Genomic DNA, 16,396 nt, shown 5'->3' on the forward strand with positions numbered 1-16,396 from the left:
CGGTCTGGGCCGGATGTGGCGCCATGGAGGCCTTGAGGGGCGCGAGCGAGCCCGCGAGAGGAAAATAAAGGCGAACGAACCGCCGCCGCCTCAGTCCCCTCAGCCGCCGCCGCCGCCTCCTTCTCCTCACGGAGCGGTTCCTCTTCCCCGTAGCCTCCGGTCATGGGGCCTCCGCCGCCCGCTCAGTTACCACAACAAGAGCTGGGCCCGCCTTCGTCGTCGTCGTCTTCTTCCTCGCCTTTTCCTCCAGCCGGGACGAGCCAGCGGAGGGGAGCGACTCGCGGGGTGGGGGTGAGCGAGCGAGCGAGCGGCCTTGAGGGGTTGTGTATTAGTGGCGGGGGGGGACGGTTTCTTGAAAGTACGCATGCGCGGGGGTGGCGGGGGGGTTAATGGAGTTTGGGGACCCCCCTCCAATGTTAGGTACACCCCCCATCCCCCCAGATAGGCCATAATATTCCAGTAGCGCCGTGCGCGCGTTTACAGAGCCACAACAACAACAAAGGTCAGTCCCCTGCCCCGAGGAGCTTCCAGACCTATGGTGGGAAACGGGCGGGCAGGAAGAGCAGGTGCAGCTCTGCTTCGTTGCAGGTGGAAGCAGGGAGCGGACTGGAGGAAGGAGCCCTAGGGCTGAAGAAGGGCAGAGTGGGGGTGGGTGGTAGCTAGGAAGACACCAGCCTCTGTGCCTTTTGGAGGGAAGGGTCAGCGGAGTCGCTGCGGGTACTGGGCATGCAGGAGACTCCAGGATCAACCTCTGGCGCGAAAAGGATCCGGTGGGAGGTGTTGGGAAAGACCTTTTCTGCCCCTAAGCTGCTGCCGCTGCCAATCAGAGCAGGCCATTTTGGGCCTGATTGAGACAGTAATCATGGCTAGGAATGAGGCTGACTCCCATATTCCGTTGCCAAGAGAGAAAATACACAGAGAACTCCATAGTTTCTCTCCCCTTAAAATAAACACGAAAAACTTGGAGCTTCCCGTAGTAGAGGAGTGTATGGGATTTTAGTGCTATGAACTCTGCTTGCCCTGTTCTCCCTCTTCAATCCTCACTTCTTCCATAAAACTAGCTTAAGCACTTTCTGCACCTGTTTGTTCGCAGAGGGTTCCCTGAGTCTTGGATGCAGTAGAAGCCATGTGCCTCAGCCACACAAACAGCATTTTAGCCGCTCAGGTCTTACTTGAGTCCTTGGCTATGTGCAGAAGGCTTTCCCTTGGTTCTGCATGCTCACTGTCCAGAGTGCTGATGGGCAGTTTCTTTTCTGCCTGGAGAGGGAAGGGCATGAGAGAAGAAAAGTGCTGGAGCTCTGGCTTTGTGCCCACCTTCCCTGAGAAGGTCACATGGCCTTGTCCTGATTTGACCTACTTGGATGGAAACACTTGGCCCCAGCAGAATGGCAGCCTGCCCTGTTGGCTTGCCAAATTCCCAGGCAGATGTGCAAGCACAACAATCACATTAAAAATAAATCTTGGCATCCCTCCGGCAGGTGACGCGAGTAGGGAACGTCACTTGAACAAGGATCAACAGTAAGCTTTATGAATTAAGTGAAATTGCAGGGATGAGGCTATAGTCAGAAGGTTGGGGCCTCTAAGCAGTTTCGTTTCAGTGGCCCTCCTTTTGAAGCTGGTTGGGGGGCGTAATTTTAGTATGAGAAAGCAGCCGAGAGGTACCAGGGCGTGTACAATGAAGAACTCTGACCCAGCCATCTTCTGAAAATGATATGATGTTTACATAGAACCATCAATGTTGTGGTGCTTTACAGCGTACGGTAGCCCAATCTTTCCCAAAAGGCATTTGAATTTTAACCATGTAAATGACAAAACAAAAACAAGGGCATGCTTCAGTTTCCCAGATGTAAAATATAAACAATAATTATGTACCTAGTAGGCCAAGATGAGGACATTAAGGTGCTGTGACTTTTTTGTTCTTAGCATGTAGTCATTACTTCAGAAATCAGAAAGTGTTCATGTGGTCTTACCAGCTGAACAGTTATCAGGTCTTTCCCCCCACCTCCTTTGCTTCCATTGCTATGGGGCTGGTGCTCCCAGATCACTCGTCTCATCCCAAAATACATTTTCCCGATAGCAATTGAAAAAGTGACATCTGTACTTAGAAGATCAACAGGAATGGGGTAGAGCAGGCAAGATACTTTATTCTCTGGTTTTGAAAGGTCACCAAACTTACGGAATTTGGCTTATAACGACGTAATTTCCATCGCCCAAGTGGAAGTATTTCAGGCCTTATAGCAGAGTGGGAATTTACTGGTCCTGCTTTCCCCCCTCACTCACTGCTTTGCTTGGTTGGCTATGCCTCTTGCTGGCCTGGGTAGAGCATATAAAGAAGTGTGAGAGGGGGTGCAGCAACTAGCCCAATGTACAAAGGTAAAGGTTACATGAGTTGCTCTCTCCACTTTTGCCTCCTGAAGGTTGCCCAGAAGGCAAGGCGTCCCTGAGACTGGAAAAGGTTCCCACCCCTGCCCTTACATCATGCAGCTCACCTGATTAAAGCAGTTCAGTGGGTAAGTGTTGGGTAAGGTAAATGCCATCTCCTTTATCAGGCATTTGCAAAATTAAAAGGAGTGTCATACACTGAATCCAAGACACACTGTGTCAGTAATGAAAGCTCAAGATGAGCTGGACTGTGTCCTGAGCCTTTCTTTCTTTAAAAATGCAGACAGATTTCCACTGTTGCTGCAATAATTGTACACTCACATTGGCATTTAAGATTGTGGTAGCAATCTCTTCTTTAAATATTGAAACTGAGAACAAGTCACAAGTCTTTAAAGGTTGATGTTGACATCTAGGAATCTAAATCTTTTCCTGTACTCAGAATAGGGCTGTTGCCTAAAAGTAGATTTAAAAGGTGGAGTCTTGTCCCACCATCTCTGTGCATGTGTCCATTCACTTCCCTTAATCACGCAATTTGTCATTCCAGGTAGCAACCTCTTCTTGCTGAAACTTTTGAAAATTGTCAGTGGGTGTGACTATACCAGTGAGATGCCCATGGGCAGGACTTCTGCTTCATTTGGCCCTCCTCTGCTAGGCCTGCCATGACCGCATTCTTCACCAGCGTCCCCAACTGGATTCAAGATGCAAAGCAGGAGGAGGAGGAGACGGGCTGGAAACTAGTCCCCCGCCCCAAGGGCCGAGAAAGCGAGAGCCAAGGGAAATGCCAGCACGAACCGTCAGGAGCCTCCTTCCCCAGTGTGGATAAGCTGAGAGCAAACCCAGAGCAGAGACCGTACGGCTGCCCTCAAGTGCACTGTGGCAAGGCCTTTGCTTCCAAGTACAAGCTCTACAGGTATGTAGGGGGGATGGGTTAGAGCAGGCATGATCAAAGTCCGGCCCGGGGGCCTAATTTGGCCCTCCGGTCAGTTTAATCCGGCCCCTGCTGCAGTTTATCACCTTGGGCAAACTGCAAAAAGCAGCTCAACAACTTCAACCCTAAAAGGTCAAAAACTTTGTTTGGCCCTCATGCATGTTCACTTCATCAAATCTAGCCCTTTTTGAAAAAAGTTAGGACACCCCTGGGTTAGAGGGTTGGGCTAGGACGGAGCAGCCTCAGGTTCAAATTTGGCCATGGAACAGGTTTGTTTTAGAGCAGTGTTTCCCAAGCATAGGAAGGATAACTTACACTATGCGGCCATAGATGAAAAGTTTGGGGCTGCTGGTGAAAGGCAACAGACCTCGCCACACAAGCCTCCATAGCATTCTCCCCCCAGGTCCCATTTATGATCTGAATGGTGTAAGATGTGTGGATGGGTGTGGCAAATGCCAAATTCTTTGTTCTCCTTCACTTCTATAACTCTTAAAACCGGGCAGAGGAGAATCTCCTTTCTCAAGCTAACCTGCCCAGCTTTTGTGGTGCTGGGGGCAGGGGCGGGGACACAAGCAAGCTGCTTATAACCTGTGCTTCTTTTCCCCTCAAGGCACTTGGCCACCCATTCTGCCCAGAAGCCCCACCAATGCATGTACTGTGAGAAGATGTTCCACCGCAAGGACCACCTTCGCAACCACCTGCAGACACATGACCCCAACAAAGAAGCTCTCCACTGCCCAGAGTGCGGCAAGAACTACAACACCAAGCTCGGCTACCGGCGCCACCTGGCCATGCATGCTGCCGCCAGTGGCGATCTCAGCTGCAAAGTGTGCTTGCAGATGTTTGAGAGCACCCAAGTCCTGCTGGAGCACCTCAAGGCCCACTCCCGGAGGCCCTCGGGCAGCGTGAAGGAGAAGAAGCACCCGTGCGACCACTGCGACCGCCGCTTCTACACTCGCAAAGATGTGAGGAGGCACCTGGTCGTGCACACGGGTCGGAAGGACTTCCTGTGCCAGTACTGCGCCCAGCGATTTGGCCGCAAAGACCACCTGACCAGACACATGAAGAAGAGCCACTCCCAAGAACTGCTGAAGATCAAGACGGAGCCAGTGGACATGCTGGGCCTGCTCAGCTGCAGCTCAGCCGTTGCAGTGAAAGAGGAACTGAGCCCCGTCTTGTGCATGGCATCCCGGGATGTGATGAACAGTAAGAGCTTCCCTGGGATGCTGCCAATGGGCATGTATGGGGCACATGTCCCCACCATGCCCAGCTCAGGAATGCCCCATTCTTTAGTCCCCAACCCTCTGCCAATGGGAATGAGCTACCCCCTGGAGTCCTCCTCCCCACCACAACCTCCCCCAAAGTACCAGCTTGGATCTACCTCATATTTGCCTGACAAGCTCCCCAAAACAGAGGTGGACAGCTGTTTGGCAGAGCTCCCTGGAGGCCTGTCCCTTGTGCCTGGTGAGCCATCCTCGTCCTCCCCTCAGCCTATCACCCTGGAGGAGACACTGCTCTCCAAGAGCCCCGCTCTGCTTTCTGAGGCTCTCTGTGCTGCTAACATGGACTTCTCCCATCTCCTGGGCTTCCTCCCTTTGAACCTCCCGTCATGCAACCCTCCCGTGTCCTCGGCGGGTCTGGTCATGGGCTATTCACAGGGAGAGACCCAGTCACTCCTCACCACTTTGCCACCGCAAGAGGCGCCAGGAGCTGCGACCTCCCTTGGCTTCGGAGCACTTCACTCGCTGCCCTCCATGTTCTCTCCTGGCTTGGGTGCAACCACCTTGCCACGTTTTCACCAAGCGTTCCAGTGAGGCAGCCGGGGAAAGAACGGGACTTCCCTTCGGCGTGTGGATTCGGTGCGGCAAAGGTGCCCAGATTTGTTCTCCTTCCTACCGTAGGCTGGGAAGGCTTGAGGGGAGGAGTGCCTGCGTGGACTGAAACTGCCACGCGGACTTTGATGTGCGCCTCAGTCCCAGACAGTGTGTAGGTTGCAGCAAATAGAAATTCAGGTATTTCCCCAACCTTGTTTGTTTGGTAAATCAGGCATCACACTGACCTTCTTTGGGGCTTCCGTCCTCATTCCACTTTAGGAGGTGATTGAATCGGGGGTCTGCCTCACGTTAGGGCACAACATTTCTTCTGTATTTCAGCACCTCCGTCCACGGGGAAGGCTGGAAGAGCCTGTTGTCGCCTGCTGCCCCTCCCACAGCACCTCTCCTGGTTGCGCCCACACAGTACTGAGTGTGTGCAGAGTCAACACTTCCTTTCTTCAGAGCCGCTTCATTAAGACTCATTCCAACCGAATCGTGTTTACGCACCCGTAAAAAGTCTTCCCACCCACCCCTCACCCCCACCATTGCAAATCAGGAAGTGCCAGGAACACCGTCCTTGTTTCTGGCGCAGCTCGCACACTGTTTACACAATGGAATCGGGTCGCCCTGATTTCACTTCACTACTTCCATTTCTTCCCCTGTGGGGAAAGCAAAACTGACTATGGATTGCTTTTGCCAATTTAGCTGACTGCTCTGTAGGTCATGTTCCCTTAAATCTCAGCGTGGGTCAGAAGGATCCTGCAGCCCAAACAGCCCGGCTTGCTTTCTTTTCTGTGTTTGTGATCACTCTTTCCCAAAGCATACGCAGGGGTGGAGGGGAGTGGACCACAGCCTCACCTGTTAATGGAAGCTCGTTGCTTGAGGGCTTCTCTCCACTTCTGTGGCTTACTTAAGTTCAGCACAGGTCTGCCACAATGCCTTGCAATTGACACTTGGTCCTTGGCTTTGAAGCACAAAGGAGCTTGCTGAGAGAAGCCAACACTTCAGCCCAGCAGCAACAAGTCCTGAGAAGAAGCTTCCTTCTACCTCACCCCAGTGCTTGTTGGAGGAAGCCATTGGGCTGTGCTTTGCAGTAGCCACAGAGCTTATATTTCAGCCTCATAGGCCTTGGAGTGGGCTTGCCCAAGCCGTTCCTTTGCCCAAAGGAATAGGGTCACAGTCTTGCTCTCCCAGTGGCTCAGCAAGACTTGTGCCACTTGCCTCTTGAAGGAAGTTTGGCAGCATTTGTGGGTGGCAACTTTGACCCAGCTGTGTCGTGTTCTCAATATGCCTTCATACCCTTGTTCCTGCACCATGGGTGTGCTTCCCACAACTTCCTATCCTCTTTTGTCGCCTTGGGACCTTGCATTCCTTTGTAAGACCCGCTGGAGTTTTCTTCCCCCCCCTCTCTTGCACAGCCAGTTCCTAGCGTTTCCCCCGCGTTCCAGGAATGTGTTACCCAGTTAAAATGAGGGCTGCTTCGTAGTGTTTTCTGCGATCTTGCACCCATACAGAAAACCAAGGGGTGGGGACATGCAAAGAGTGCAGTGGCTGTCTGGGTTGCTGTCTGCTTCTTCTGCGACAGTTCAGGGTCCTTGCGTGCTTTGTCTTCCAAGGCAAGTTGATGAACTGGGCCCATTGGTGCTTCCCAGTTGCTCCTGGGTTTCTGCTTCTCCATCATGCATTTGCGTGCCGGGTTTGCTGCTTCCTTTCCCCCTCTTGCTTGGATTCCACTTCCTTTTCCCCTTGCCATTTCAGCAAGCTGCTTTCCTGGGCTATTCTGTCTGTATCACAGCAAATACCTCATGAAGTAGGTTCCCTTCCTCCCTGCCCTTATGAATTCGCACTTGGTAACCTCATTTGGGGTCAGTCTGCCTGTGTGGCACTTCAGGGTATCTTCACGAGCCCCAGATGTTCACTTCTTCATACCTCAGATATATATATACATACATATATACATATATAAATAAATATATGGGGTGGAGTAGGGGTTAAGACAGTAGGATCTGTTTCTCTTGCTTGCCCTGGATATAAGCCTACCTCTGCCTTCATCCTAAGACATAGTTAGTGGTCTCTCTGGAGCCCCTTCTGTTTCAGCAGATACATAGCAAGTTTGTTTTCTCCTAGTTCCAGTTAGTTCCAGTTTGCTTTTAAGGTCTGGGGTTTTCTCCCGTTGCCTTCCAGTGTTTAGATGCTTTCAGTACAGGATTCCCCCTCCTGCAAGGACAGGCTTTGTAGGCTTAGCTAGCCCTTCTCTAGCTGGAATTTTTTCATATCAGTTTAGTATTTTGCATTATACTTACCTCAACAATAGCATGTGAAAGTGAGTTCCACAAGCCATGCTTCTTGATCTGTTTTTAAGACGTTGCCTTTCTAATTTCAGCGAGTGCCTTGCGCTGGGTAAATAGGAGAGTGTCTGGGCTTCTCCTTATCATTCAGTATTTTTAAATACCTCAGTTCTGTTTCCTGTTCCTCTCTTTTTCCAGAAATTGCTGCACAGTCTCTTATGCAATCCTCACCACATCCCTACCTCGACACTTGTGATAAATCTCCACACTTCTACCTTCTTCAGACTTTTGAACGTAACTGATCCAAGGTTTTCTCAGTTTGAGTTGCCTTTTTGTTGTGTGACTCTTCCAGTTTTTGGCAATTCCTGCCTTGTCTGTTGCCTGCTTTACTGCTTCCAGCCTTGAGTTTTGACAAAAGTCTGACTCGGGAGAATATTTAAGGCTATAGCCCTTGTTCTTTCGAATATGTCTCCATGACTTGTTTTTCTTTGCTCTTATTACCTAACCGAAGATATAGGTAAGATCTCTGTGCCCCCCAACCCCACCAGGTAATTCAGAGCCATCTTGGACCCCAAGCTTAGTATTCACATTTATACCAAAATATTTCTCTGCTAATAATTTGGGGTGGGGTAAGAACTTGAGTGAGAACCATCCACTGAAGCCATGTTCACATGTTACATATGTAAGATTTGCCATCATGTCCCCGTGTTGTTCAGCCAGGATGCATTTTGCAGGAGGAAAAAGCACAGACCAGCTCAAACTGGGGTGAGGAGGAGAAATGTGGCAGAATCTTCTGTCCCACTACCAGGGTATTCTCTCTGTGCAGAACTAAGTTTCCACTGAAGTTTTTTTGGGGGGTGGGGTGGGGTACTTCCTCCACCCCTCTTAGCTTTACTCAGGAGTGAAATTGCCTGAATCTGAAGGTAGCCTAGTGTTACAACTAGGCAGTGGGAAGGAAGCAACACTTAAGATAGGAATTAGCAGGTTCCTCCCCTTGGTGCCTATCCCAGGGATAGTGCTACAGTAAAAGGAAAGGGTTCATCATTCTCACTGCTCATCAGTACACAGCTTTCAGGTTACCTTGAAAAGTAAGATGAGCTGATTATCTTACCTAGTAGTTGTTAATCTTTATCCCATTATTACACTTAATGACAACTAGTTCTGCAAACTTATAGCCAGTGGAAATAAGGATATTTTCTTAGTGTTAAACTACTGTAAGTTAATTTCATTGAGGCCCATATTATTTGGAAAGCTAAACAACTGGTCCGTATTCACCCTTTCCAACTGGCATGTGGGTTGTTGTTGTTTTTTTAAAAAAAATACTTCAGTTGTTTCCTTCCTTTTGATCCTAAATGTGGCTTATTTATAGGGGACTTAATTTCACACAACTTGTTTCATAGTGTGATGCCCGTTGTGAAGTAGAATTGGGTCTTGGAGTTAAAGAGGTTTCATTCCTCCTCGCAGAGAGAATTCAGCTTTAACCAAGGCCATTCCTTCATCTCCCCCCTCCCCTATTTCCCCAGAGCTTACGAATGATTCAGGTCATGATGAGGTGATCTTGCCACAGCCGTACTCTGTTAAATGCCGCTTGTATTCTTGTGTAGTCCAACCTGATATTTACCACCCTTTCATGAACCATTGAAGGCAAAAGGTTTTTCTTCCTTTCTGGTGTGGCAGATGCCAGTTCATGCGGCACAAAGACTGGTAGGATCACCTGTTGGAGATTCCTACCATGTCAAAGGGGGGATTGGCTAAAATGGCTGCAGTTTGTTGGATCCTCTTGGCCATTTGTTCATCCTTGGTGTACCTTTTTAGCCTCCCTCTTGAAGAAGCTGGTACTTAGACCCTTCCTAGCTTTAGTGATGCCAGTGTTACAGCACCCCAAACAGTTTGTCTCCCATTTAGCTTTGCGGTTTCTTCCTGTACCAGTTAGCCACCTGTCTTATGCTGAATGCTACAACATCACAGCTCTCTATGTTGGACTCTTTCTTATTGACCAAGCTGTTTATTTCCCTTTTAGTTAGCAATAAGCCCAATGGCTTTATTTTACTAGCACTGACTCTTCTCTGTAAATAGTAAACTCATCAAGGGGCAGGGAGGCTTGTACCATCCCTTCCTTTCACTGGCACATCTTAAAACTCATAACCCATTTTATTTTCTGACTGAGGTGGCAAGTTGCTTGAAATTTGCAGATAAATCCAACACGCTCTTCTGTCCCAGAACGCTTTGCTTTCCCGTCCTTTTGTGTTCAGATGATGCCTTTGCAAGTTCTTTCGTTTCTTGCCTTGTTTTGTGGGATTGATTGTCCCCACAAGAAGAATGTGTCCTTCACAGCAGTGGAATTAAATTTTAGAATACCACTATTTCTAGACTTGCCCATTAGAAAGGGCGAAAGCGAAAAGTTGTGCAGCCTCCTGGGATTAAAAGGAAGAGGGAAAGTTAACATCTTTTGGATTAGTGTTACGTAGGAATCTTTGCTTAAATAGTTATGCCAGATAAAATGAATGACTGCAAGTGCAAGCTCTGCAAAGAGTTACACCTACAGTGTGTTGTCTACATGTGCACTGCATGCTCCCCTCCCCTCTGCATTGGTGGTCCTAGCAGAAAGGTCCCTAGACTGCCAGATCTTAACAAAAATGGTGAAAATGGCATATGATCAAAAAGTGGGAGTTTTGTAAAAGGCGAAAGATTTATACGATCTGAGGTGAAACCAGAGTATTCTGTGATTCTGGCTTGGTTTGTGTCTCTCTGCATTTTTTGCAACAGCTATTTCCTTGGGACATCTCAGAGTGCTTCCTCTCACCATCCACCCAAAGAAAGAAATGTTATGTGTTGTGTCAATGAACTAAGTATCTCTCCGCTGTTATCCATGGCTGTTTAAACTGACCCCCCCCCCAAAAAAAACCTAGGTAGTCTGGAATGGCTGCCTTCGCCTTTCCGGTTTTAGTGTGTTCTCAACCTCTAGCGAGCATCTCGTTAAAACTCTGGGTTTTTGCTTAGTCTTAATAACTAAGAGCTGTGGTTTGTTTTGTTTGTTTTTAAAAATGAATGCTTTGTAATGTGTTTTAACCAAGGTTTTACCCTACCTGCTAAACAGGATGCTTTTGCCTTAGAGCAGGCTGAGGGGCTATAACCCCCGCGCCACACACACACACACACACACACACACACACACACTCTTTGTGATCTGCCACCTCAAGGCGCCGGCCATCACTCCCATGTACCTGCTGCTGCTTGCGATGGTAGCCACGTTCTCATAATTTCATTGTACTTCTGTGTGCATATAAAGGATGGTAAGGGAACAGGGCAACTGCTGTCACCCATGAGAAAAAGGGGGTGACGGAGGCATTGCAGGAAGGAAACAAGACTTAGTGGCCTGCACCTCCCTAGAGAGGAACTGAAGCCTGTGGGTGCCTGCACTTGGCATGGCACGTGCCCCGGGTAAGACAGCTGAGCTCTGGTTGCTCCTGCAAAAGCCTTAATAGCATACACTGTGACTCTGGTGTGCTTTGTACTGGGCAGGGTGTGGGGCAGGGAACATGGGCAGAGGACAACATAATCTGCCTGCAGTGGGGCACGATTCTTGCTTTGGAATTTGAGATTTGGGACAGCGTCTAGGAATGCTGTATTCCTCGAGTCATTTTTCACGGGAAAGTTTCCTGTTCCTCTGAACAGCACAAGGAGAACTGACTGCTTGAACTCACAGGTGGCCCCTCTGCCTGAGAGTGTCTGTCCCATGACTGTGTTTTTGCTCTCCTGCTCAGGGCTGTGGTCTAACAGCTGAACTTTCAAGGGCTCATTTGGAATTTCTCCGACATTGCAAGAGGGAGCTGACCTCTTTGGCTCACCTGAGCCGTACCTGCCTCGTCTCCCAAGCCTGCCCACCTGCCTGCCCTCCGCAAGAGCCACCAAGGCCTTCTAGGCCTGAAGCTGGGACTTCTCAAACAAATCTAGCACTTTTTCTAAATACAGCAAATAACCTCCTCTGATGAAAAGTATTGTAGGACTTCTTACAAGTCCAGGTTTTTAAAACTAAAGATTGAAGTGCCATTAGGAAGTGTACAGTTCATCATTGTTCAGTTAGCTTTTCTTTGTCTTACAGAATTAAGTCCAAAATGAAAGAGGGTGTGTTTTGTTTTTTTAAAAATGAAAATGCTTATTAAAAATGTTTGAAGTATAAGCTATTCTGTTTGTTTGTGGGAGTGGGAACACCTATGAACAACGCAGGTTGTATATACTCAGGATCCATATTCTCTATCATCCTGCTGGAGCCTCTGGCTCTTCCCTAGAAACCTATCCCAGGTTTTTAGCATGGGTTGCCGCTGCCCGGGGTGAGGCCAGTGTTTCACATTAGTCCCTTCACTAGCCAGCATCCATGGGGGGGGGTCCTGTTGTCCTGGCAGCCCAAGACCTCCATACACACTGTCCAGGCTTGCACCCTGGTGACGTCACTTCAGTGCTGCTAACACAAGACACAATGTGGGAGGCAGCAGGTCCAAGTTATCATTTTCGGCAGCCACAGCAGGTGCTGTGATTCTCCAGTGGTTTGACTTGCCCCCCTCCCCCAGAAACAGATGGATACCAGCCACAGGAAGTTGAGTGTGTGCTACTATAAAACAAATACCTGCAAATGGAATAGTGGTTCCTAGATAGACTCCTATGTAGAGTGAACATACTTAATGGGCTTAAGAAGCCTTTGTGGAGTGTCAGCTGGAAAAGTATAAGACTGGGGGGGGGGGCGTGGCGGGATTGATTGAACGAGAGTGGAGGAAGTAACATGCTGCTTCAGCCCTGAACAAATGAGTACTTAGGGGTTGGGACATATGGTAACATTTTGTTTTTGGTCCTACTTGTTTATATTAAATGCCAGTCACATGGGATATAACAGACTAATAAAAATACTGTTGATAAGACTTATCTCCCTTGCAAAGAATAAGAGATCTTCCCCAAGTCTTGATCTCTTTTGGGGCTTTGAAATACCACCTTGAATGACATAAGACCTTTTCAAGTTTGTGCTGGCGGCTGTGGGTCAAAATTATTTCATACATTTAAAGGCAATATTTAAGAAACTAAATGGTAAACCCCACACTCCATATATGGTTTCAGCGAGACAGGGACTACTTAGAACCTCACCCCTTCAAGGGTAGAAGCAGTAGGGACTCCGGTGGGAAGGAAATACACCCACCCCGGAAACGGAACGAAGCCATCGAGTAGCTTCAAGAATGGCTGTCCTGCAGGGAGAAGATGGGCATTCTTCCTCTTGCCAGCTCAGACGTCCATGGCAAAGTTTCCCTTCTCACAGAACATCATTTTTGGCAAATGATGTGATCAGAATGATTAACAGCAGAGCAAATGCGAGTTATGTCACCTGCAACTTGGAAAACCTAAGACAGGTCACCCATGGCTGAAGCTGCACAATCAAAGACACAATGACAACAACAGCATATTTATTTACAGTTGGGCTCAAACAATACATTAAAAAATACAAGAAACATAGTGGAAGGCCAGGGATAGAGCGGTTCTGGTTGGAAAAAGAAAATCACAGGGAGGGGCAGATAGGACTTGGGGAATAAATCAACATTGCACTCTTCTGATCATTATGTCAGCGCAAGCCTTCCACCCTCCTCCCTGCCCTGCTGCTGTTCTGGGGTTTCTCCCAATTCATCGGAATGAATTGTAAGGGCGCATTGGGCAGGGGAGCCTGTTGCACTAGGTGAAACTCTTCCATACCTCTGCTTCTGCTAGTGTGCAGAATTAGCATACTCCAGGCCCTAGTCAAGTACCCTAATGGTAGCTCAGATCACAGTTCACCAAGGGATCCATAGCAAAAGTAGTAAATGCCATGGCTCCCCCCTTTGTCAGACCTTGATTCGTGGCTGGCGTGGCTTTGGCATGGGGGGCAAGGAAGCAATGGGTGGGCAGAGGAGCAATGCAGGAGCAAGGCCCCCATTCCCTGTGAGCCTGCAGGATCACCCCAGTAGTTTCCTGCAGATACCACTACCACAGGGCAGGTAAATTAAGACACACATAAGAGGCATCATCATTGATGACAAATACATGTTTAACGATCTTAAATATGTGTTCCCAAAGAGATTAATTTTCCATGGAAAAAATGCCCCCCCAAGTGCATGCCTCCCTTCCCCACCCCACCCATGGCATACCCACAGCTCGTTCATAAAGCAGAAAACTGCAACTAGACCATTCCACAATTAGACCTAATTTTCAGCAATTGAAAAAAATAATAATTCCAGTATTGTAATTCTGATTACAAATAAGCAAGTTTCTGTTTATCAAAGGAAGTGTTTACAACCATCTCCCAGTAAATTGATTCAGGCTCGTTTGCGATGCGCAGCGCATTAAGAGCGGGGTGCTCCTGTCTCAGAGAAGGGAGACTGTGATCCATTGTGCTTGGCTAAAATATAATTCGATAGCCTAACCTTGGTCTTGTGACTACGTAACCTAGTTCACATAGAAGTCGAGAGTAAAGCTGCCAATGCACTTCAATTTCTGGAGGGAGAGACAGAACTGAACAAGTGAGAAAAGGGGGTCGGCCAAATGTGCAGGGGAATGGGGTAGGAAGGGAGAACAATTCCTTTCGTTTGACATTGGGGTCAGGGGAACAGAACTCTCGCAGTTCCCTCCCATCTCTTGTACATTACAGCAGCAGTCCCCAACATCTGAGCCATGGATTCCTTGGCACATGAACAACAGAGCACGTTTTCCAGTCTCTAAACCTCACCCAAATCCCAGTGTTGAGAAATCCCCTGGGGTTCCCCCAGGACTTCCAAGTAGCCTTCCTCCAGTTTGCAGGCCTGTTCCACTTTTCAGCAGGCAGTGGTTCCACATCATCAGTTTATCGTGGTTCAAAGCAAGTGAGCGTCCCAAGACAATAGGTGTCTGCCACCGTCTGCACTGTGACACTCCCAGCATCAAGCAGCCCAGGGGAGGCAGTCTGAGAGCCCTCCGTGAGAAAACTGCACTTGCCGGAACTGGAGCAGGATGAGGCGGCAGCAGACCTTCTTTCTGCCGTCTTGCTCCAAGCAAAGGCACAGCAAAAGGCTACGCTGTGCCATCACCAAAGGATGAATCTTCCCCAAACTCATTCGTGAATTTGTAGCCATTGCAATCTCCTATTATTGTCATTACAGAAAATGAATTAGATGAAAAGGGAGGGGGGAGAAAGATTACTCATTGAGGGGAATGCGTCTCGGCTAAAAAAAAGAAGAGAGAAAATAAATCCCTTATAACCAGAATAGGATAAAAGTTAAAATGCAAAGTATCTACACACCCTCCCCACCAAGAAACCCGATTCCACGGACGCTGTGCCAAAGGTTACATTCCAAAAAATTGAACTATTTTTATTCCTTGTGTCCCCCACTCCAGCCGGGTTTTGTTTCCTTGGGAGAAACAGGAGAGAGGGAGAGAGAGAGAGTTCCCCACTTCCTTCCTAGGAGGAAACAGAGGGGACCAGCTGCTTTGTGCCACGTGGCGCCAGAGCATCTTCAGTCTATTTTCACAGCAGCGTAAATCTTGCGGACAAACATGTAGGCTGCATAGAAGCCAATGGTCCCCGTCAAGAGCCAGAAGGACAGCACCATGAGAGCTGTGTAGCCAAAGTACAGCAAGGAAGGAATGAACTCGACAATGTCCAGCTGCAAGAGAGAACCAGAAGGAGGTCAGAGGAAGCATGCGCCAAAGCCTCTGCAGTGGCCCCCCTAACCCAAGGAAAAGCAGGGTGGGAACCTCGCTTGGCCTCCCACCTCAACCATGTTGTGTATCATGGAACATCCGCCAGGGCCTTCTCAGTGATGGCTCCGACCTGGTGGAATGCTCTGTCCCATGAGACTAGGGCCCTGCAGGATTTAACCTCCTTCCATTGGGCCTGTAAGGCAGAGCTATTCTGCCTGGCCTTTAATTTCCCTGTTCTTTTATTTCCCTTTTCTTCCCTCCCCCTCCCCTTGTATGAAGATCACCCGCTCTGAGACCCCACAGCTAATTCTCCCCTGGCCTCCTCACTGGCCCAAGTAGGACCAATTCAGCCAGCTAGCCCTGGGGATTATTTTGAATTTTATTGTCATTCATGTTTTTATACTGTATTTTATGCTGTCTTTATAATTAAGTGTTTTAAATTGTTGTTAGCCACCCTGAGCCCGGTTTCTGAACCGGGAAGGCCGGGGTATAAATAAAAAAATATTTATTTATCTCCCACCCAAAGTGCTCAAGAGCAGCAAGTTTTGCCCCTCTACAGCCTCCCTGACCAGATATCGCAGCCCATTCAATAGTTACTGAGTGTAGGATTCGGATCTGGTGAAAACAGCAGCAGTACCTTATTCACAAAGTAGAAGACTGCGTAAATCAACACATAGAAGGCAGAACCTCCGGACACTAGGAAAGTCCTCCACCACCATCGGTAATCCTGGCAAACGAAGGAAAGACACACGGCATCATTCTGCCAGCACTCTCAACAACCCTCGCAGGTGCCCAGTCGTGTTTGGGCATCTGCTGTTTTGACCACACAAGCTCTGCGAGTGGCATGCTGTGACCGAGAGCATGCAGGTTTGAGATCTTCAGGTGTGGTGAGCAGTAGATCTGCAGCCCAGGACAGGGAGAGAGCCAAGCTGCTTTCATCCCTGCGGTTCTCTTCAAACTAGGCAAGACTGCAAGCTGAAGCCAGACTCTCCAGACACGTGAAAGTGTAAATTCTTCCTCGCAGAAACACAAGCCAAAAACCCTCCCCGAACACAGAAAATTAGCATGCCAGGGAAAAGCCGACTTTCCTCCAGGGTATGCTGGCTTTCTTGTGCAGTTCTGGAAAAGCAATACTGATCAATTCAGATGAATATATTAACTGGCTTGTATACTTGAGGACAGGAGCTCTGTCTCTCTGCCTAAATCTGATCCATGTTTCCCTTTGAGGCACCTTGCAGAACAGGGTCCCATTCCCTGCAACCCCCCAACGACAACCCCAGGATTAATCTGCTCTA

General features: G+C 48.7%; 2 protein-coding genes across 2 annotated transcripts in view; one reads left to right on the plus strand and one right to left on the minus strand.

Moving 5' to 3' along the window:
* The first annotated feature begins 21 nt into the window (after positions 1-21).
* PLAGL2 (PLAG1 like zinc finger 2) lies at positions 22-8,713 on the plus strand. The gene is made up of 3 exons (XM_081917034.1): positions 22-291; positions 2,927-3,292; positions 3,921-8,713. Exons 2-3 carry the CDS (start codon positions 3,042-3,044, stop codon positions 5,122-5,124), a joined length of 1,455 nt encoding a protein of 484 aa, XP_081773160.1. The 5' UTR covers positions 22-291; positions 2,927-3,041; the 3' UTR covers positions 5,125-8,713.
* Positions 8,714-14,744: 6,031 nt separating this feature from the next.
* Positions 14,745-16,396, minus strand: part of TM9SF4 (transmembrane 9 superfamily member 4) — a 32,340-nt gene continuing 30,688 nt past the window's right edge. Inside the window, exons 17-18 of the mRNA XM_081916885.1 lie at positions 15,739-15,828; positions 14,745-15,064 (exon numbers count right to left, since the gene is read on the minus strand). Coding sequence (XP_081773011.1) covers positions 14,915-15,064; positions 15,739-15,828 — 240 coding nt within the window. The 3' untranslated portion in view covers positions 14,745-14,914. The remainder of the gene's footprint in view (positions 15,065-15,738; positions 15,829-16,396) is intronic.

This window comes from Podarcis melisellensis (assembly GCF_964234715.1).
Source record: "Podarcis melisellensis genome assembly, chromosome: 6".
Lineage (NCBI taxonomy): Eukaryota > Metazoa > Chordata > Lepidosauria > Squamata > Lacertidae > Podarcis > Podarcis melisellensis.